The 22,911-nt window shown below is 39.2% G+C and overlaps 2 protein-coding genes across 2 annotated transcripts; both read right to left on the bottom strand.

Annotated features, from left to right (window-relative positions):
- Positions 1 to 2,235: 2,235 nt before the first annotated feature.
- On the bottom strand, positions 2,236 to 6,729 carry LOC117558555 (phospholipid phosphatase 1-like). Its single transcript, XM_034234806.1, has 6 exons — positions 6,303 to 6,729; positions 4,701 to 4,852; positions 4,332 to 4,612; positions 4,043 to 4,100; positions 3,640 to 3,816; positions 2,236 to 3,089 (listed from the first exon to the last, which is right to left on the bottom strand). Exons 1-6 carry the CDS (start codon positions 6,358 to 6,360, stop codon positions 2,967 to 2,969), a joined length of 849 nt encoding a protein of 282 aa, XP_034090697.1. The 5' UTR covers positions 6,361 to 6,729; the 3' UTR covers positions 2,236 to 2,966.
- A 3,251-nt stretch (positions 6,730 to 9,980) lies between these two features.
- On the bottom strand, positions 9,981 to 20,198 carry LOC117558653 (chondroitin sulfate N-acetylgalactosaminyltransferase 1-like). Its single transcript, XM_034234972.1, has 11 exons — positions 19,175 to 20,198; positions 18,223 to 18,338; positions 17,123 to 17,716; positions 16,942 to 17,042; positions 16,654 to 16,832; positions 15,850 to 16,066; positions 15,505 to 15,606; positions 14,699 to 14,880; positions 11,748 to 11,842; positions 11,580 to 11,661; positions 9,981 to 11,068 (listed from the first exon to the last, which is right to left on the bottom strand). Exons 3-11 carry the CDS (start codon positions 17,483 to 17,485, stop codon positions 10,791 to 10,793), a joined length of 1,599 nt encoding a protein of 532 aa, XP_034090863.1. The 5' UTR covers positions 17,486 to 17,716; positions 18,223 to 18,338; positions 19,175 to 20,198; the 3' UTR covers positions 9,981 to 10,790.
- Between the last annotated feature and the right edge of the window lie 2,713 nt (positions 20,199 to 22,911).

Genomic DNA, 22,911 nt, shown 5'->3' with positions numbered 1-22,911 from the left:
GGAGCTTGTCCTGCCAGGAGTTTGTAAATCTGGGCTGAAATTGAGTCAGGGCTATTCTCATACACATGCAGGTGCTCATTGGTTACTGTAAGAGAATATTTTAATCTGATCTGTTTATAGAGCTCTTATAGTTTTTTAGAATCTGTGATACTGCAAACATCTGCTTGTAGTCACTCAAAGACTCCTCTATAAGTTGAGGTCACAGGTCAAACGCTTCTCCTATATCCTGGGGGAGGGTTGAGACCTAGCTGCATCTCTTTGAGACAAGGAGATTATTGTCTCGCATTTAATAGCTAATTAGGTATACGCGGGCTTTCTGTGGGCCGGCCTCTCCTCGTGTAGCAGCGATGTTTTGTGGCTTTGGGGGCAGAGAAAAGCAAGGTGGACCACGGGACGGTGGGAAACTAAGATGATCTCCCGGCCGTATGTAATTAATGTACTGTGATCAATAAACTGTTAGTGCTTTGGCTAATCGACGTTCCAGACTCCTTCATTCTACCTCAACATTGCAACAACAGAAGTTTACCTTCACAGTTACAGTGATGCAAACACAGGTATGGTGAAAAAAGAGAGAACTATTCGAAGCAGAAAAAAAACAGCGTAATATGCCATCTGACAAAGGCCTGTGCTATAATGCTTCAATTAACTGGCTATTCTTTATAATATACTCAGATCAATAGGAGACAGAGGTGTTAAGTTATATATCAAGGGTTTTTATAATTATTTACAGCAGGGGTGGGGAACCTTTTTCCTTTCAATTTTTACAACATCCTCCGAGGGTCGTACAAATGATTGAACTCAACCTCTGCTTAAAAAAAACTAAAATCACAGCCCATTCATTTCACCTTTCTTTCATTCTGTGCAAAGAAAAAGCAACCTCTTAATCCAGATATCTCACCATGACTCGCGCATGCATGCATGTGCACGGTGTGGCATGACCACCAGAACAGAAAGATATGGACACAAGATGTGTGCAAATGTATTTAGTATCCTATCCATGTGAATATGATTTAAGTGGGGTGGGGACCTAACCTCCTCTAGGGGGGTCCGGGGGCATGCTCCCCGGGGAAGATTTTTTTTTTAAATATTGAAGTTAAAAGCATCAATCTGGTACACTTTGAGAGCAACATTAAGAGATCTATGGATACCTCTCTCAACACCTATATGAAACAGAACTGTAAGCAGATTTTTCTTTTTAGATATTTTACAAATCACTCCCCTTTTAAACTATATTCTTGTTATTTTTAACAACTTTTTTGTTACTGTCATATAGTATGTTATACCTGTTTTTCATTTAGTCTCATTAATAACTATAATGATCATATCAAGGTGTGCCTTAACCTCACTGAGCTGAGGTTATTTGAGCCTCTCAGGAGAGAGCTCTCTTCCACCTGGTTGTAGAAAAGCTCTTTAAATTCGTTAGCATAGCTACCTAACCAGATGCTAATAACAACAGATCGCCACTGTGCTTACAACTAAAGACACTGCGGCTTGTGTACGGCTCCTTATGGGTACTGCAATATTTGAAGGGCTGGAGCAGCGTTCTGGTGCTCTCCGTCAGCACTCCTTTCAGACGAGACTATACACGTGAAGACCATGGTGAAGACAGGTTACGCTCGTGTTGTGTTCAAGGAACCTGTTTTTGGCCAGGAAAAACAGGTACTCGTTTGTTTAATTATTTTTGCGGTCTAGATTTCTTCTTCTTTTTTGAAGTGAGAAGTTGTCGGACTGACGGATTCTCCCCCCCCCCCCCACCCCCAAAACGAAAACTCTTCGGTTCTCCACGAATTACACAAGTCACCCAAATCAGCGTTAAAAAAGCGGGAGGCGCCGAAAAATCTCCTATTAATGTATTGATTATAGCTCCGGGTCCGTATAGGTCGGCGTCTGGGTCCAGATCCGGACCGCGGTCCGCCTGTTGCCGACCCCTGGTATACATGATACCACTTGGAACAGAAACATGTTATTTTTCATGGCAACAGAAGAGGCTTATTTGCATGCATGTGGTTTCTGTTGTCTGTCTACACAGCCTCACCCAAAGCAGTGGTTTGTTACTTTCATTTCTTCATTTGGTTACTGAACCACATATTTGCTGTCTGCAGTTACTAGAAAAACAACAGTCAGCTATTCTGCAGTAGCAAGTAAGGCCATCCTTAAAGCCAGTTGTACATTGTCCAAGGCTTAATTCACTTGTATTATAAAGTATTTGCTTTTTCTACAGACACAACAGTAATCTTCTTTGTAACAAATAAGCAAAACAAAGCTCTCTTTATTTTTTCAAACATTTTCCACTGTTCTGCTTTTAACAAAACAGTTTGAAGCATCTATGTGGAGAAAATATAAAACCATCTTCATACAAACTTTAAAAAAACCAATGCATTGTATTTTTTTAACATGAAATAACATTAGGCAAGGGACATGACAGCAGGTTAGCAGCAATCTGACTAAGGCCAAAATCAACATAAAATATATATTATTTCTGAGTCCAGTCTCCATTTGCAGTTCCTGGAGTTGACAGTCCAGGTTTTCTTGTTCAAAGGTGCCAGATCCCTACAAGCCTGCTTGCAGAGCGAACACAGACACTCATTATATTCTGGGCAAAAAGAATTTCATTCATGATGGCAACATCAGCTAGAAACCACATTTCATACAAGCTCACACTGTAAAAAGTCACCTTCTCTAAAATAAACCCAACATGCTGTATTTTGTTTTGTCATTCAACTGTTTTACGTTTGATTTACCCCAAAACTCGGCAGAAATGTTGCTACTTTTAGTAAAGTGCAAGAGCTGTCCGCTCTCGTGCACTTGCAAAGTTTACAGCTCCACAGATAAACTGTGTTTGTGAAATGCACAGAAACCAGCAGTGAACATCAAACGCTTGCAGTTTACTGATCCAATGTAGAACCTCAGTGATCATTTCAAGGAATAAAGGCCACATAGAGTATTGTCTTTTGAGGCCTCAGTCACTAAGTGCTGCCATAGTGGTTTCCATTAGCAGGGTGTTCCTGTAAACTGGTGTGTGTGGCTTCTTCCTCCTGGCACACCACCGGGCCCACTGGCTGTTCAAAGAAATTAGACACGCAGACCACCTGCAGAAAACATGCAGCATGATTAAAACTCATTCTTCTGTTATTGCTTCGGTCGTAATTGCACAGAGAAAATATATGAATTAAAGTAGATCAGACATCTTCTTGTATTGTATTATAGGTGTTTTTATGTAAAATGCCTTATTCATCTTTTCATTACATATAAAAATGGTTTAGTACTTTTCTTCTCTTGAATCTCACTCACTGTTATTCCTATTATTTAGAAATGTATTGTTCAAACCAACAGAACATTGTTTTCAGTGGAAATCCCAAAGCTTTATTTGATTTGAATGGTGACCCTATACAAGTCATAAAGTATTGGGTCTAAATATTTCGGTGTAACCGTCCTATAGCTTCAATAAACAGTTGGAAAATGCTGACATGTTTTAAGATGATTTATAAAACCTAAAAGGGAAAACAAAAGTAAAAAAACTGCATGTTCAAACCATTAACCTCTTTTTGAATTCAAACATGGCCAACATGCTTTTTCTAAAGGTGCTTTCCCAATTACCCAACACAGTGTTTTCACTTGTAATGATTAGATGAGACTTACTGTGAGAGTAGCCACTACCCCTCCCTGCAGGAGGCCAGCGAACACATCACTCCAGTGATGTTTGTAGTCCGACACCCGGGACAGTCCCACATACACAGCAGTGGAAATCAGGAAGAATTGGATGGTGGGACGCAGAAGCCTCGACCATTCTGACCTCAGTCTGGCTTGAACATAAAGCTACAGAACAGACACAATATAAGAATAGCAACAAAAAAAGTGTGGGGTCAAAACTACAGCAGGCATACAGTTTAACATGGCCAAACCCATATTTACAAAGGTGTTGGCAGCTAACACATTTTCTGAAGAGAATTATGTGAAAAAAAGTTGTTTAACATTTACAGCACTGAAATGTAAGTCACATTTAGACTAAAAAAGTGTTTTGAAGTAGAATAGATGTACTTACTACAAGGAACAGCATGCAGTACATAGAGAAGGATGAATGACCTGAGAAGAAGGACAGTCTACAAAAGGAAAACAGAAGAGAAACTAAATGAAATTACAAAACATCGCAATAATCAAGTGACTTTTCATTCATTCATAATAATGATCAAAATCAGCACTATTATAATACAAATGAAGAAGAAGATTAAGGGGGACCTCTTTTAAGTGTACATATCAAAACAGGTTTATTAGTTTCAAGAAGCACAACTATGACTGGGAAAACAATACTTGTATAGTCTTTATTACATTACCTGGCTTCATCTACCAGAAACTTTTCTCCAGTGCAGGTGAAGTTCTCAATGTATCCCCCAGGTTTGCAGTTAATGTTATTCCAGTTTGGTTTGCACACAGCCAGGAAGTATGGCCGAAGGCGGCCGATGGAGTACTTTGCGATGTCTGTCAGAGACTGGCTCGCAGCAGCTCCAAACACGTAGCTCCCAACAGCTTTATACACACACGCCACATACTTAGTCCCTAAAGACTGGTTCTTGATGCGGGACATGTAAACAGAAAGGCACTCGCCACAGACGATCTGCGGAAGAAGAACAAACAATGACTCACCATAACAATTGACATGTCAAGATCCGAGATCTTAAGGAAGAAGACGTTTGTTGACTCACCACGATAAGAGTGAAGGGGATCATGACTCCTCCCAGCAGCTGGTAGGAGATGGTATCCTCTTTTAGAGGGTATCTGATGGACTCATCGTTACAGAAGAAACCCCTTTTAAAAGGGTTGTGTTGAGGGGTCAGGATAAAAAATGGAAGGCCAACTGTGAAAAAGAAGGAGGCAGATAGTGAGTACCAATTCTACCTCATTGTCAACTTTTAACATCTCATAGCATCCGAATGTACAAGCAGAGAGAACTCCACAGCCACAGCTACTATTAGGAAATGCTAACAGTTTAAGATTTAATCACAGGAAACGTGATGTGATGCCATGACACAGGAATTCCCCTTTGTGCTGATGATTCTTGTGGCTTTCATTTAGCTGCAAGAAAGGAAAATCACCCTGTTGGAGTTGCACAAAAACTAAAATACACCGCTTGAGGCCTCCAATTACAACAGAGAAATATTGCAAAAATCATATGCTAGGAATTATGTCGTTAGTCATTGGTGAAAAACCAGCCAAACAAAATGAACATGCTTTGACTTGCTCTGATTTACTCCACCACCTTTATTTGAGAGCTGTAGTTATCAATTACTGTGTAAATAGGCTTAGTATGAATGTAAACATAAATTGTGGTTAATTGTTAAGTTAAACCACAAAAAACGATATGTAGGCTAGTAATGGAAAAACATTTGACGAACTACAAAAGTAAAATGTAGCATAATACTGATGCATTATTGGTTAACCAATTAACCAATATTATTATATAGGCCTACATTATAAGCAACAATTTAACGGGGGCATAATGGATGTATCTGTTTTGCTTTAGAAACTAATTGGGAGTAATATGTAAGTAATTTTGAATGCACAACTTTTACTTTTCTATTTTGTGGTGTTTCTACTTTTTCTCCTTTTAAATGCATATTTCCCTTGCAGATCATAGAGTTTATAAAACGTAAACAAAAGGACTTAGAATTAACTAGACATAAATGAAGACTTTGGACAGAAGACATTCTATTGGAAATAAAAGTTTACACCTTGCGGTTTGATTGTTGCTGCCAGCTCCAAAACTAAATGGGATGATTGGTGCACAGTCAGCAGGACAGAGGACACTGACTAAGCAAAGTGTCTGTGTTTGAATGAATCATAGGGAAAAGTGTGTGTGTGTGTGTGTGTGTGTGTGTGTGTGTGTGTGTGTGTGTGTGTGTGTGTGTGTGTGTGTGTGTATGTGTGTGTAAACGTCTATCTTTATCAAATAGGCTACATATGACACACATGGCATATCAACAGACAAAAGGTGTATTCAACTTGTTTTTTTGCAGATTGATCAGTGACATTTAGCAGCCCTGCAGCTTGTCTCTGTGCTATGATTGCATTACAAACACTGAGCTAAAAATATAGCTTGGCTTTAAGAAAACCCACACACAGGGTGGGACTTTGTTGCCTTTTTTCCATCTTCCTGCCTGCTTCCTTAAAGTCTCACAGTGTGTCTACTACATGACGTGTATGTAAATCAATTGACTTGCTTAAATACACTCCTTGTACAGCATTTCTTGACGATTAAACGGATGAAAGGACCGGTTTAACAGACGGGGTAGGTTAGATGTACATACCGAGGATCAGACAGGCAATATCCATCCCGATGAGAGGGACCCCTGCTCCTTCAAACATGTTGCGTCTTCTGGTAGGCCTACTCTTCGCTTCTGTAAAAAATGTCCGCTCCCCACTCTGCCGGATGCTTTTAGACGACACTAGAGGCAGCCTTTCTGCCGCACATTTCTCGCTGCTCCAGTACAAAATTATAAAAGTGTCATTGTGCTACCACGAAACTCCTGTTTGACTGTCCGAGGAGCTACAGCTACGGGGAATTCAAAACATGTAACAAAAAACACAGATCTAAAATCTAGATCTAATCTAAAACCACCACACAGCATGAATAGCTGCTCACCCTCCGAAATGCTCACACATGATAACACACTGGGGATTCTTCAGCTCATTACACCGTCCTGCCCACAGACACACTGCCGGGAAGCGCAGCAGGAGGAGCGCATCTACAGCTGAGATTAATGCTGCCTTCACGTACAGTCGGAAATCTCTTTGCTGGTTTGTTGTGACGTTGCGTGGGCGGGGAGAGTTTGGTGATAAAAGTGCATTCTCTCACAATAATGATGTATAAACGTTTACTGATATCGCTCAAAAGCACTGATGTCTATAGCACGCACATATAAATACACACGCACAGAACTAAATTAAATGTGTAATTATAATAATGAATAAGGATGTGGGGCTCAGCCAGGGGCGAAGATAGTGCCCCATTTCATAGGGACACTGATCCCCCATTTAAATATATATACATATATTAAAAGTTTAAACATATTTATTTTGTTGTTATCATTTTTTTCAATATATTTATTCACATGATCGTTGTAATTAAATCATCTCAGATCCTTCCGATGTGCCCACCCAGGGGTTAGTGTTACTTATGATTGTAAAACACATAGTAAAACAAATACCAAGTAAATATCGTGAACAAAATTACTCTCAGTTTCTTCCCCCCCATTTAAAAAATCTCACCTGCTCCCCTGGACTCAGCCATGCTTTTGGCGATTCAGTATTTTTTTATTATTGGGCTGTAATGTATTTCAATGTATAAACCTGTGTTTCAATTCTATAAATGTTTCTCTAAAAGTTGACATTTATTGAAATCATACTGAATTCTCTTGGTTTGCATTTTTTAATAATAACAATAAACACTTAGATGTGTTAGCCAGAGCTGAAAGTAGCAATACATCCGTACACAAATACTTTGTTAGGCCTACATGTTAAATCTCTACATGTAACGTTGAGGGAAATTGTAGAAAATACTCCAAATATACTTAAAAATAAAGAAGAAGTAGCCTGCTCATTTTGTAAATAGACTATCACCAATTGGCAATCATTAGGTAAAGTTAACCAACAATTGCTTAAAAATTGGAGTGAAGTGCAGTACTTGGAAACATATGGCAGTTACTGTTTAATGTCTGGTCTCTTGTGAATAAAGTTATCGCAATTGGCAGATTTAGTGTGACATTTCAGCTGTGTACTTGAATGCAGCACAGGACATGGATGTGGTAATAGGAGTTTCGGGCCTATCGCGTGCCAGCGTTGACTTTACGCAGCCGTCGGCCGATACAGAGTTGCTCCTCCTCTCTGCACTATTAATAGAAGAAAGTTAACTTTCTCCTCATAATGTACCAAAAATAATTAGCTGTGAGAATACTGTGAACGAATTCCCAGCGTGTCTCTTGTACAGTTTAGGTGGTATCTTGACTTTATAGTCCCACATTCAGCCTTCAACCAAAACAACGTTAACAGTTCAACACATTGGTTCTGCTTTGAGTCAAATGTCTATTTTGATACAAGTAGTACATTGTGGAAGTGCGTTTTAGACACAACAAAAAAACAGGAGTTCTCCAGTTATTTGAAAATAAGTTAAAGGGATTCACCACCATAACCCGAAAGAGTTGACAGCAAATGTAGAAGCAGAAACAGTGTCTAATTTAGAGAAACATACAATAAAGCAAAAGTACTCAAGCTTCCATTTCAATTTCAATTACTGATGTGTTTGTATTTATTGATCGCCATAACAAAACCTGCAATGCACTGAACAGAGGTATAAATAAATTGATAAAGTTTGATAAAAAAATAGCTTCATGTTTCTATGAGAAAAAGTACTGCTTCAGAGTTCATAGACCTATAACAAACCTTTATGTAGGTTGAATTCTACGGTGGCCCTGAAGTGCAAGACACAACAGCATTTTAGAAAACACTACAGCATTTCACAAAACACAACGGCATTTCAGAAAACGCTGCAGCATTTCACAAAACGCCGTAGCATTTCACAAAACCCTACAGCATTTCACAAAACATCGCAGCATTTCAGAAAACGCCGCAGTGTTTCAGAAAACACTACAGCATTTCACAAAACACAACATCATTTCACAAAACACTAAAGCATTTCAGAAAACGTCACAGCATTTAAAAAAACGCCACAGCATTTCACAAAATACAACAGCAGTTCACCAAACGCTGCAGCCTTTCAGAAAACACTACAGCATTTCAGAAAACACAATAGTATTTCACAAAACGCCGCAGCATTTAAAAAAACGCCACAGCATTTCACAAAACGCCGTAGCATTTCACAAAACCCTACAGCATTTCACAAAACGCCGCAGTGTTTCAGAAAACACTACAGCATTTCACAAAACACAACATCATTTCACAAAACACTAAAGCATTTCAGAAAACGCTGCAGCATTTAAAAAAACGTCACAGCATTTAAAAAAACGCCACAGCATTTCACAAAATACAACAGCAGTTCACCAAACGCTGCAGCATTTCAGAAAACACTACAGCATTTCAGAAAACACAATAGCATTTCACAAAACGCCGCAGCATTTAAAAAAACGCCACAGCATTTCACAAAATGCTGCAGCATTTCACAAAACGCCGCAGCATTTCAGAAAACACTACAGCATTTCACATCGCTCAGTTTCACTGCGGCTGTCAGCTGTGTTTACTCCTGTCATTCAAACAAGACGCGCTGGAGAGGGGGCGGGGCGTATCTACATGTACATTCTATGGGAGATACCAACTACAACAAAATGATGCCGAGGTAACTACATACTGATACCGGTTAGTAAAACCATGAATTAATGCTTTGACAAGTGTGCAGACAAGACGGCAGGCGAAAAAACTTTGAAAATGTGTGTTTTCTGAATGGAGATCGGGGTCGATCAGGCTAAACTAACGTGTAGCTGCTCCGTCCACACTCACAACAACGTCATACAGACATAAATAAAGCAGTGACTGTATTCGCCATGACATAGAGAGTCTGTGTTTGTACATGTTTAACTTTTGTCCAATGCTGTGGTGTTTTGTGAAATGATGTAGTGTTTTGTGAAATGATGTAGTGTTTTGTGAAATGCTGTGGTGTTTTGTGAAATGCTGTGACGTTTTGTGAAATGCTGTAGTGTTTTGTGAAATGCTGTGGCGTTTTGTGAAATGCTGTAGTGTTTTGTGAAATGCTGTAGTGTTTTGTGAAATGCTGTAGTGTTTTGTGAAATGCTGTAGTGTTTTGTGAAATGCTGTAGTGTTTTGTGAAATGCTGTAGCGTTTTGTGAAATGCTGTGACGTTTTGTGAAATGCTGTGACGTTTTGTGAAATGCTGCGGTATCTTGCACTTCAGGGCCACCGTAGAATCCAGCTCATTCAGTACAATTCAAGTTATTGATGATGTAACACCCCTGTAATGTTACCAGTTGATATAAACGGTGCAGGTTTTTTTTTTTCAGAGTGGCATGACAGACATAATTTGGGAATATCTGCTGTAAGAAAAGCACACAAAAAACACAAACTATTCCGCGTTACTTTTCTTGTGTCAATGATAATGTTTTCGTATGTATACCATAATCATGAGAAGCACAAATAATGAAACAGTAGAGAACAGAGGGTTCAGATAAAAACAGGCTTCACATGCATTGCAACAATTAAAAGGCAACAGGCGTCATACATACCCTGGAAAAAAATCAAGAAAACCCGAATAATGACGTCTGATGAGAAGCGTCAGCAGGAAGGAATGCAGGTGCATGGTTCAGAGGAGTGGTAGAGCCACAATAATATCTACTGGTGTATAAAGTTTCATAGCAGAGTAACAACTAATGTCATAACACTTCCAGATATTTAAAAACAAAGAAGGATCAAAGAAGTGAAGATAAGAAAAATCTACCAAGCAGGAGGAGTGGAATCGCGAATATGAGAAAGAACATTTCAGATGAAAATGCAGCGTGCACTCCCATGGAACAAGCCCTAAGAAAAACCTGTTATTACATTGAACTCCACCCAAATCAGTACGCAAATAGATCACATATTCTTTATTCTAACAAAATGTATCAGCCATTGTTTGCACAAGTTTATGTGTCCATGTGGAAAACAATAATTACAGTAAAAATATTTAGTTTGAAGCTGAATACTTATTGTCAGTAAATATAAATGATCATGAAACAAGAACACACTAAACAGAGATAACAAAAATAACCAAAAGCCCTTTAGCTTTGTCCTTATCATGTTCCTTGGTTTTTCTGCTTGCCCAAATGAGCTTCGATCTCTGGTTTGAATAAAAGCTCCCCGAGCTGGCCGTGCGATGCCTCGTTTATGGCTTTGGTCTGCATACACATCTTGTATTTGTCTGGAGGGAGCTCGTCTGCACAGTCCTTCTCGTGCCACAGGTGGAAAAGGCCCCGGGATGGAGAGCGAATCACCATTAGCTTACTGTGGAGGTACTTCCTGTACAGGTGCACGTCCTCCAACCCCCAGCCTTTGATGCTGCGGTCAAAACCCCCTGCAAGAAGAAGATAACTTTAAACATGCGCAGTGAGACAGTGAGGATCAGGAAATCAGGAATGGCATGCATGTTCAATGGCTGGGTTAAAATAAAAATAAAAAACAGTATTCAAGGAGGATGTTGTTTCCATAATTGAATTTGAACATACATTTAGTTGAACTGAACATAAAAAGGACATAAAGCAGAGAGAGATTATTCAAATGTGTAACTTAAAAGACATCAGGGATTTAAAGAGCTTTTTCTCAGTTAGGGAAAGAGTCTTGGAGTTAAAAAAAAAACAATACATAAACAATGTACAACTACCTTTGCAGCATTAGGCCACAACTTAATAAACAATTTCATCTTATGACAGAAAATGGTGGAATTCTGTAGACAAATACAAATAATGCTGTGCTTTCATGTATATAATGTGACATCAAATGTGATAGTTTATTGTCTTAGGTCTTACAAAACATGACTTTAGGGATAATTGTGAACAGGTTTTTCTTTACGGCAGAAGATGTATTACCTATGTTGAGGAAATCAGACCTGTACTGGCATGTCATACCAAACCCAAAGTCTCTCCAGAATCCAGTGTCTTTTTTTATCACCTGAAATAAAAAGACCAAATCAGAGGCAGACTTGACAATCTATTCATACACAATGAAGTACATGTATCTGATATATTTTAACCTACCAGTTGTTGTTGAACTGGGGGTAAAAGACTCTGATTACTGTAGATAATAGACGGGTTGTACTGGCTGAAGAGCACTGGGTAGTACACTCTCTTACCTGGAGAAGGAAGCAATACAACATAGTTAAAAGAAGCACTACAAGTACTGTCAAGTCAATAAAGCCATAAAAACACAAAACAAAATATCAAATGAAAAACAAACAGAACTGAACTAAACACATTTTCAGTTTTAAACACCAAGCAGGCAGGACGTGATGGATTTGTTTATTACTGGCAGCAACAGCAGAAGTGTGCCTGGAGTGAACATTTCAGAACTGAGTAGTTATTATGAGTGATAACAACAAGGCCTCTACAAAGAAATCTGAAAAGACTACCTTCTCCAGAAATCTCACCATAGCACTGCTGTATATATTTTAAGTATACATTTTGTCTTGAAACTTCATGTCAGCTAACACCTTTTACATTATTTTACACCCTATTCCTGGCCCCATGATATGTGGTAATATCAGGGCCGGCCCTGACCAATTTGCCGCCCTAGGCAAGATTTTAGCTGGCGCCCCCCCCCGGTAGTGGCATGACCACCAAAACAGAAAGATGCCCCCGGGAAGACTTTTTTTTTTAAATATTGAAGTTAAAAGCATCAATCTGGTGCACTTTGAGAGCAACATGAAGAGATCTATGGATACATCTCTCAACACCCATATGAAACAGAACTGTAAACAGATTTTCTTTTTCTTTATGGATATTTTACAAATCACTCCCCTTTCAAACTGTATTCTTGTTTATTAATAACAACTTTTTTGTACTGTCAGTATTTTATACCTGTTTTTCATCTATTCTCTTATTTTTTTATAACTATAATGATCATATAGAGGTGTGCCTTTACCTCACTGACTGAGGTTATCAGAGCCTCTCAGTCTTTCAGGAGAGAGCTCTCTAAAGCTCTCACCCCCGCGGCCGCTTACAATGTAAATTCCAATGTTAATAAAAGCACACAGAAGCTGTGTATGTTTTTTGGGAGTTTGATTTATTTTAAATGAATACAAATACAAATACAAAATAAATTAAAACCTATAATTGCACACTAAAATCATTATTTTAAAAAAAGAACAATTTCACATAAACCTTTTTACTGGGACTGGGGCAGTTCAACTTGATTTTGGGTGGGTGTGCCATAGTTTATGGGCGCTGTACGCGTAGTTATGTTAGTATAAGATAATAAGATGTACTTTGTTGATCCAAAATCGGGAAATTGTGTATTATGAAAAAAAAAAAAAAAATTCTTTTTAATTTCTAACTTTTTTTTTTTTCTTTTTTCCGGCGCCCCCTATGGGTTGATGGATTCGCCTATACTGCCTATGCCGAGGGCCGGCCCTGTGTGGTATGTCATAAAGCTAAGGATTAGATGGCAAGCTGCTTGTTACATAGTGGAAAAAGCACAACCCCCTGCTGGGATAGAGTGCAGGCAGCATACTGTATGAGGCAGCAGGTGTGACATTGAATCTCTGTGAGCTGATAATCAAACAGCAGGAGGTGTCACATTTTGTTGGCAGAGACAGAACAATTTATTTACATTCGGATTCAGCCAAAACAAACCATGGGAAATATGTGCTTATTTGTCCTTATTGTTTATAAAGCTGCAGGAATAGGTTTTGTTTTTTCACCTTAGGCTAAGAGCCATTATTCAAGTCAGCGAATGAGGCATGCACTTTTTTGTGCCAAATTGAAACCACTCTATTTACAGTAAATGGGTCAAACCGGCACTGTGCAGTTCAGCTTTTTGGAGCCCATCCAATAATACATGACCTTATATAACTTCTAGCATAATGTAGCTTTGCCCAACTTCAACCCAAGCAGAGGTCTGATCAGCATGAACTATTAAAAACACCCAGGGCCCATTGTTTAATGCAATGTAACAGGCGGCATTTCATAATTTATAGTTGATAATGTATTACTTTACAATTGATTTACTATTAGGAAATGTTACCATCTCCTTTAATATATTTGATATTCCCTTATATTGTTATATGACTGCCACTTAAAAAAAACAAAACATGGTTTACTTATTTGTATTTTTTATTTATTAAATATTTAGGTCTACTCTTCCCTTTTGCCTTTTATCTGCACTGTATATTTTTCTGATTTTCAGGATATTGTCATTCAATTAATCTGGGACAAAACTAGACTCCGGCACCTCATCCTGGCTCTGTGTTTTTTTTGGCTTTTTAAAATCTAGCCAGTAGATGTTTGTGCATGTCCCTTCAGATGTCCCATCATTGGCACTGCAACTGCCCACACTGCAAAGTAACCCAAATAGGAAGACAGGCTTTCACAAAGATAGTCGGACAGAACCAGCGTGTTTTAGAGATGGGAAAATGTTTCTTCTGCCCCGACTTTTCGGCTCCAGTTTATAGAAGGCTAAACAACTACCAACGTCTTTCTCTCCCAATTCTCTCACAATGTTGTTGAAAACCTAGAGTAACATCTCAAAAGTGCTCGAAAGGCCCATCATTTTGCAAATGTAACAGTATAGTACTTAATAAAACAACACTATATTACAGCTTTGGGATCACAATCACAATTATTTTTTTAATTAATAATTATTCGTCCAAGTCACTGTAACATCTGATAGTATGCTGACCTGGTAGGAGGGGATTAGGAGATCAAGGAATGTCTTTTCAAATTCATTAAAAACATTTAGTGTTTTTTTCCCCCAGAATAATGCCTACCCTGGAGTATAACTATTACTATATAAGGTTATTATGGATTCTTTGCCCAATAATGCCAAAAAAAACGTAAAAATGAAAGCTGCCTACCCCAGCTATAATGTTGTCATTATAAGCTTACTCTTGCATAAACAGATTATAGTATGAATCAAGGCTGGATAAAGTCTATGCAAGTTGTGCTGAATTTGAATGTTGAAAAGCTCAGGGATAAATTCTCCTTTCTCTCACCAGGTTCTGCGTTGAGACGACAAGAAGTTAAGAAGTCAGGGGTGAAGTGGATGTCAACATCACAGAAGAAGAGCAGAGCGTTCTGGCCACGCCTCCACGCCCGGGCGCCCACCTCCAACCCTCGACCACGAGAAAACTCCTCATTCAGCTGGATCAGAGTGAAGCTCCTGAACCGAGTTTCTCTGAGGGAGAGAAGAAGACAGGAGGGATGTCATGGAAACATCTGGGATACTGAGACAGGTACTCTAATGCATTTAAAATGTTAATACATTAATCAAAATGTTAGTTGGCTCATAGAAGATGAATGGTATTTTGCTCCTCACTTGTTTCCAACTTCGATTAGTTTTCAATACAAATTTATGACCGATTGAAAAGAGTATTGCAGTAAAAATATAGACCTGATCATTCTGCTTTTGTATGTTTGTTTGGTATGTCCACAAACTTGCACAGCATTAAATATTTCTGTAACTTTAATGTACTTCTGAACTGTCACAACATTTAAATGGAATTACAATTGATGAAGGGTGCATAATGACTTGTTTAGGAATTGAAACACACATTTTATGATTTGGTCCTAACTTGGGAATTGAACCATGACTTCACAGCCTATAATGGAGAATATTTCCCAGCTCTGGATCTTACACACTAGTTGTAACAACCCCCAAAATGGCTCTTTGTTAAGATGCCAATTGCATAATGCACGTCAGAGATGGTCGATTGAAAAAAATGAAATGTTTGTGGGTGAATATTGTTTGCTTCAACACAAAACCAATGTGAAAGGTTGATGATGTAACTGTAAACATTACCTGGTGGTCTGATCCAGGACTGCCTTCACCTGATCTATCTGATCTCGACCAAAGTAGACCACAGTCAGATGAACCCTGCTGTCTTTCTGGATGCACACTTCTCTGAACAAAAACACAACACAAAACATACAATCAATTATGTGTTAGGCCCACTTCTATAACACTTCTAAAACACTTAAAGCTATAAAAGCAATAAACTTCACATTTGATCTGAAGTGGAGAGGAGTCTTTTGTCTTTTCACTTTAGGCACTGCCAAATGCACTATTTTTAAGCGTGAGATCAATAATGTCCTGATGTAAGCAGTGTGAGTGGGTGCCATGCAGATTTTAATTTACTTTTTTTACCTGAAGTTGTTGATGAATTGCCTGAAAGCCTCTGGCCTCTTGGACAGAGGTACAATGATGTTGATGAGCGTGCTGCGCGTGTTCACGCTCTCGCTCTTCACCTTCAGCACGGGACCAAACGGCCTGAAGAAGACGACCTGTGTGAAGTCCCGTGGGCCGTCGCCTTTAAACATCAGCTCATAAACAGTTCCTCTGTCCCGTTCAGTACGGGTCAACCCTGTGACAGACAGGCAGCACTCTTATTTATTGGTCCAATGATTTTACCTATAATACTGTAGAAATTAGCAGTATTACAGAAACTGAACTCAGTGTTCTCCCATTATTGGCTTAAAAATATCTCAACACACTAAACTACTCCCTCATTGCTATGTCTCTTTTTCCCTATATCATATGTTTATATATTAGTACCAATTGACTAAGTTCTTCATAGAAAACGTTCAAACTAATGTTAGGGAACTTATGGAAAACAAAGCAATACCAATATTTTAAAGATATTATTAAAGGAGCAAAGGTTTTTATATCAATTACTCACATCCTTTGACCCTTTATTTGTGAAGAAAACTGCATTAAAACCCTACCATTTAAAAATGCCTGTGCACGCCTTGATAAATTAGGCCCAACTTTACTTGAATTGGTTAAAAACCTTGGAGGCATGCAAGTTTGCCAGACAAATTCAAGCAAACTCTAGGTTATTCATTGACATACAAATCATCATTTTGGGGTTAAGGTATTCCTTCAAATGTTACATCTCTAAGCTATTGATGGAAACTTTTTGTGTGAAGAGTCATGAATGATCTTTCTCACCTTCAATGAAGTCTGCAGGGGAGTATGTGCGCTTCCGCCTTGTGTTGTCTGTGCGTTGCTGCGGCCCGTTCAGGACGTGCAGAGCTGTCTCCAGCGTGCTTATCAGCTCGTCCCTGTGATCTTTCCTCACAGGCCTCTCTTCTGGGTGTCTTGTCAACCCCGTCTCCAGCTGGTACACCCTGAGTGACACAACAACACAAATTAAGGTGAGGTAAGATCTGACAGTAGACTCTTGGAGGCCTTGGCAGCTCTACTTTAGTCCTCACGAGGAACGAGTGCTCCACTCACCTCCTCAGAGTAAAAGTGTCGAAAGGAATCACTGCATACTCGCTGGGCAGCTTCACACCTGAGTTCACCTCGGCCTGGCTCAGCTGGGAGCGGAAGAACTCCTGAAGGACATGACGTAAGATTTACGTTTCCATATAACATCCATGTATCTCATCAGACAACATTACTCCATTATTCCTACCTTCATGTCGGTCTGTGTCGGGGTTTTGTGCAAACTCTCCAGACCCTGAGGCAGAATCCCTCTTGTTTTAGCCTTTTCCAGGGTCTCCTGAAGCTGCTGCGTCCTTTCCTGCAGAGCTTCCTTCAGCTGGGCTATCTGCTTGCTCAGGCTGTTCATGTAATGTCTGTGAGACTCCTCTCTTTCCTGCAACAAAGCCATGTATCCCTCCTTACTGGTGGCCCCCGCAGACCAAGAAAGAGATTGCTGGCTGCTGTGTGACGCGGGTTTACAGGCGAGGAGGTAGAACAGGAACAGACAGCAGCAGAGGCCCAGCACAATGAGGCCGACCCGGGCCACCAGGGCCAAAAGCCACCGTTTAAACATGGTGGGTATTCTTTTAACAAGCCTTAACCACTGGAGGCTTATAAAATCATGACGGTTCCTTTGTCACGTGGAGATGCTCCCACACCAAAAAGAGCAACCCATAATTCCTAAACCATAGATTAGTAAATATGGCTTTCAAAGAAGTTGTCCTGCTGTTTTCTTCTGTCGTCCATTTCTTTCACTTCATTAGGCAGCATCTTCACGAGACCATCACCGCAGCACTGAAACTCCCTAAATGATAAACAGAAAGTGCATTTTGAGGCTGAGGTTTCCAACCTTTTACCTTAAAAGATTATTTTCAGGATTGTTAAGGCTTGGATGCAGACTATCCAGTATTTCAAAAGGAAACACAAGTCTATCGGATATTTTAGTGCAGCCTTACAGGGCTGCTAGATGCTTTGGGCTAAATGCTAACGTCAACATGCTTTTGTTATGTTTACCATGTTCACTTAGCCATTTTCGCTAGTTAACAGGTTAACATTTGCTCATTAGCAAATGACAAAGTGCGGCTGAGGACTGTCATTCATTATAAACATAGTTTTCCTCAACTAAAGAAATGACAGGATGATGAGGTTTCAAAAGCTTTTATGAGTCATCCTCTGGGCACCATGAATTTAAGCAAGATGTATCTTTTGGGGATCCTAGATCATCAACAGATAGTAGTATCAACATAGAAACAAAGAAATCCATCTACATCTAACAAATTAAAATGACAATCGAAGAAAGTAAGTACTAACCTGGTCAGTCTCCTCTTGATGTGCCTCAATGTTTTGACAGCTTATTTCATTTCATGTCAGTTTGACGCGGCCTCATCTCGCTGCTGCTGGACTGCTGCTCAGGTAAATGCTGGCTGCTATAAAATGCACAGAAAGAGAAATAACCTGACCTTACATTCACTCAGCAGTGCCACGACGCTTAAGGTGGGAAGTGACAGAAACAAGCATTTCTCTGTGTTTTTCTCTCCACCCTGTGTATGTGTGTGTGTATGTGTGTGTGTGTGTGTGTGTGTGTGTGTGTGTGTGTGTGTGTGTGTGTGTGTGTGTGTGTGTGTGTGTGTGTGTGTGTGTGTGTGTGTGTGTGTGTGTGTGTGTGTGTGTGTGTGTGTGTGTGTGTGTGTGTGTGTGTGTGTGTGTGTGTGTTGCCATCATAAGTTTATTCACAGCACAGATGGCTCTTTATTGCTCAGGTAGAGGCTGATTTCATGAAAGACTTGCTTATGTTTCCAGGTCCACCCAAGCAGTGTGTGTGTGCGTGGTGTGTATATGTGCAAATGTGTGGGTATTTCAGCAAAAGTGTGTGTTTATGACATGATGCATGTGTTCATACCATGCTGACCCTTTTAAAGCATTCTACCATTAAGTATTGTAATCTTAATAAGAGGTTTAGCTTGTCTTTTGGATCCTGCACACTAATTAAATCCTTTTTTAGCATCAAAAGATGTTCAGCTTAAATGTCTTGGTTAACCTCCCATCTTTTGTGACTCATATAGTCGCATATAGTTGTATCTATTTAAAATGACTGCAGTGCTTCCATAATGCTGTCATCTCACAAGCAGGATATCACAGCAGGTCATCAGATTTATGATGAAACTGATACACACACATCATCACCACCAACACACTCTTAACACACTGCAATGCTGTAATTAAGGACAGACAGATTTAAAAGAAACATTTTTGATATATTCACCAACTGCTGTGAGTCTCAAAGGATAGTTTCGACCAGATGTCCATCATCCTGAGCTGCTCATCTTCTCCTCTCGCTGTGTTTCTTGCTTCTTTTGGAGGCATTTGTTTCGTCAGAACAGAGTTATCTCATCCATTTAATTATTGAACAAATCAATACCTTCTCAAAATAGAGAGTTAAAGTGTCCAAACTGAGTAACTCCTCTCAGTCTCCACCTTTTCCGTCCACCTCCCTCTCCTCTCAACTCTCTTTTTCCATCCCTCTCAGTCTATCAGACCCAGTGTTCACTTCCTTCCATTTGAGATCTCACACCATCTGCCTCCATCCTGAATCCCCTTTCAGCTCCTCCGAGGCTCCTCCTTGCCTTTAAGTCTAATTAGAAGGCGACAGGAGTAAAGAGGAATGCCCCTTTAGACTTTCGATGCTCTGCCACCTGCAATCTGCTGCGGGGAAATAGCTAGTTACTGGTTGGACCCACCAATAGCGCTGGGTCTTTCACATTTAATGAGGCAGCCTACAGATGCTCATTGTTTTCATATGGATGTCGACTCTGCACTTCTGACTCCTTTAAATCTTTCAGTTTGCTACTGTGTTTCCCCCTGTTGAACATTTAAAACAATGGATTTCAGTGTCCAATATTAATAAATTTTCTTTAACACGACACTTCATAATGAAAGTCTCTAAATAATATTAAAATAAAATGTATTATGTGGTAGTTATTCAGCCTGTATCAAACACATTTGATATGAAGACATGCACTGACAGAAAAAGGCCATTCTCTTACTTAAAGGTCTCCTATTATACTATTTGTAGGCATATATTATCGGTCTCAGATATATAAAAAACATGTCTATGAAGTGTTTTGCTCAAAATACCAAACAGATCACCCATTCTAGTCATGCCTCATACCCTCTATTTCAGCCCTGTTAGAGAAGTGCTGATTCTGGGTCCGTAGATTTTATTTTAAAAAAAGAAGGAAAAAAAGAACGAGAGATGAGAGCTCATGCAGGAGAATTCTACCCAGATACTCAGCTAAATGCTGCCGTGATTAGACGCCATATTATGTTCCAAACCACATCAAGGATTATTTCTGAAACAGTTTGGAGCTCAAATGCTTTTTCTCTCACAGGTTTACCACAAGGTGAGTTCCTTTTTTATATCCTGATTTTTTACACATACTCTCCAGTACAGCGTCAGCTCTGAGTGTTAGCGATGCTTGCTAATGTAAACACAGATCATATTACTTCCAAAACGATGCGCATTGTTTCTGATACAGCAACGTTTCTGATATTGCCGTTGGCGTAAAGCCAGCCCACATTTCAGATATTACATCATATCGGACGCAAATCTGGATCAGCTCCGTTGAACCCACGTTTTTAGAGATTTGGGTACGGAGGAAAAGAGAGAGGGTTGTATTTTCTGACACTTTGTGAGTTCCCTTACACACCGAGGACACATATTTATGTATAGAAGACATCAAAAAGTGCATTTTGCATGGTAGGAGACCTTTAATATTTACTAAACAATGTATGTAGTTCCAATGCCCTTTAGCACTGACTTTCCACAAAAGGAAAACAAATCACCTTCAGCGGTATCTAGACTTGCAGTGAGTTAAAATCAATAAATCCCCAAAGAAAATATTCAAAATCTCTGATAGCGGTGCTGATAAAACAACGGCATGGTAAGATACTGTGGCATTATAAGTAGAAATATGTCATTTGGGTCATCTGACCCTTTAAAGTAAAAAATACATGTTTTATTTACTCTCGATGGAGTAAAAGCAATTGATAGAAATCATAACCAATTATGAAATCAACAAATCTTTACATCTGTAAAGAAGTGTTCCTTGCTTTTCTCTAGCGAAATAATTGATTTTACCAATCCAGAACTTTTCAGAACCATAATAAATCATTAAAAATGAATTTGTCTTTGGATAATTTACTATGGCATTCTTCTGCTTAAGGTTCAAAAGCCAAAAAGGTGGTGAACCAATGAGCTAGATTGAATAATCCAACACATTTTCCTACAGTTTTTCACCTCATGATGGCGCCAGATACAAGACTACCCAGAAATAAACAAGAGAAACTGAGCAAAACAGACAACTGTATTTATTATTGTTCAAGATATTTACATCTGTTTGGATTACAAAATGTGGAATGTGGCCAGAATCAGAGTGAACAAATCTCTTGGACATTTTCTTTTCTTTTCTTTTATTGGCACGCGGACTCATGTGAAGTCAACAGCCTCACACGTGTGTGTGTGTGAGTGTGTGTGTGTGTGTGTGTGTGTGTGTGTGTGTGTGTGTGTGTGTGTGTGTGTGTGTGTGTGTGAGAGTGTGTGGTGTGTGTGTGTGTGTGTGTGTGTGTTTGGCTTAATGTACAGTGCAGGTGCCTGTGGACAATGTGCTTTGTGAGTTTTGTGCTCAATTTTAGGCAGTGTTTCGCTTTCTGAATCGTGTAAATCACAAAAAATAGGATGGAGGAATGTAAAAACAGAATCACCAGCAATAATGCCACATAAATGTATAAAAGTGAGATCTAGTTTCTTCCCAGATGAATTCACAGAACATCACAGAGGCTTTGCTGCTTCTCTTCTCTTCACATGAAGCAGCTTCTCGGATACTTCACAGACTTTTATAAAAGATTCACCACACCTTAAAACAAGGGACCAGCAATGCTGCCTCCAAACTTTAGTCTTAACATTTTAGAAGAACAAACGTGGTATGTTTTTTTGTGAATTTAAAGTGCAATATCTAAAAAAAGAATCAACAAAAAAACACAATGTTCAAGTGAAAGGTAAAAAGTGTCAGTTCCTTTCATCTATGTTAACACAATTTAAACATGTTTGAACATTAAAATAACATCCCAGTGGGGAAAACAACACATTATATCACTGAGGAGGCGGGCACCAACATGGATTTTACACATCAATCATAAGTATTAAATCAGTTTGGCAATTGGTTTTACATGGAAATACTGATTAATTTGCTACATGTGGATTACAGTTTGAGATGTTAATATGATTAATTTAGGTCCCACTGATGACGCTTGAATTCAAATGTTCATCTTTTTTTTACCAATGCGACTTCATAATCTTTGGCCCAAAACCTTAAAAGTTCCCTTGAAGCAGTTTTAGTAAACCCTGTCTATGTCTTTGCCTCAATGTTGTTGGCTTCAGGGGCCTCATTTATAAACGGTGCGTAAGCACAAAAGATGGCATATGCAAGTTTCTACGCACTGTTTGCGATTTATAAAAAGAAAACTTGACGGGAAATGTGCGGTCCTCCACGCAAACTCTACCCCATGCGTACGCACTAAGCACAAAAACGGGAGAGACGAGAAACTGCGACACCGTTGGCAGAAGGAAGAATGGAGAGAAATATGTGGAAATAATACCATAAATAGAATGTTACCTCTCATTTATCATATGAAGAATTCATTTTCACAAATTGATTGAAGCCAATCTTAAAATGATTAAACAAACGCCTGTTTGAGACTCCTCAGTGCACACAAAAACATAACTTGGAGAAATAAATAAATACGGAAATGTTATTGATCACCCCTCGATTATGTTCTCTTGTTAAGAAATGTATTCTCATGAATGATGCGGTAAACAGAAGGACAGAATTACTTTAAAGGGGACCTATCATGCAAAATGCACTTTTGTACATCTTTTATACATGAATATGTGTCCAAGTGTCAGAAAACACAACCCTCTCTCTTTTCCTCCATACCCAAATT

Source organism: Gymnodraco acuticeps, unplaced genomic scaffold, assembly GCF_902827175.1.
Source record: "Gymnodraco acuticeps unplaced genomic scaffold, fGymAcu1.1, whole genome shotgun sequence".
Taxonomy (NCBI): domain Eukaryota; kingdom Metazoa; phylum Chordata; class Actinopteri; order Perciformes; family Bathydraconidae; genus Gymnodraco; species Gymnodraco acuticeps.
Note: the sequence above shows the minus strand (reverse complement) of the source record. Positions and strands in the feature narration are given on the sequence as shown.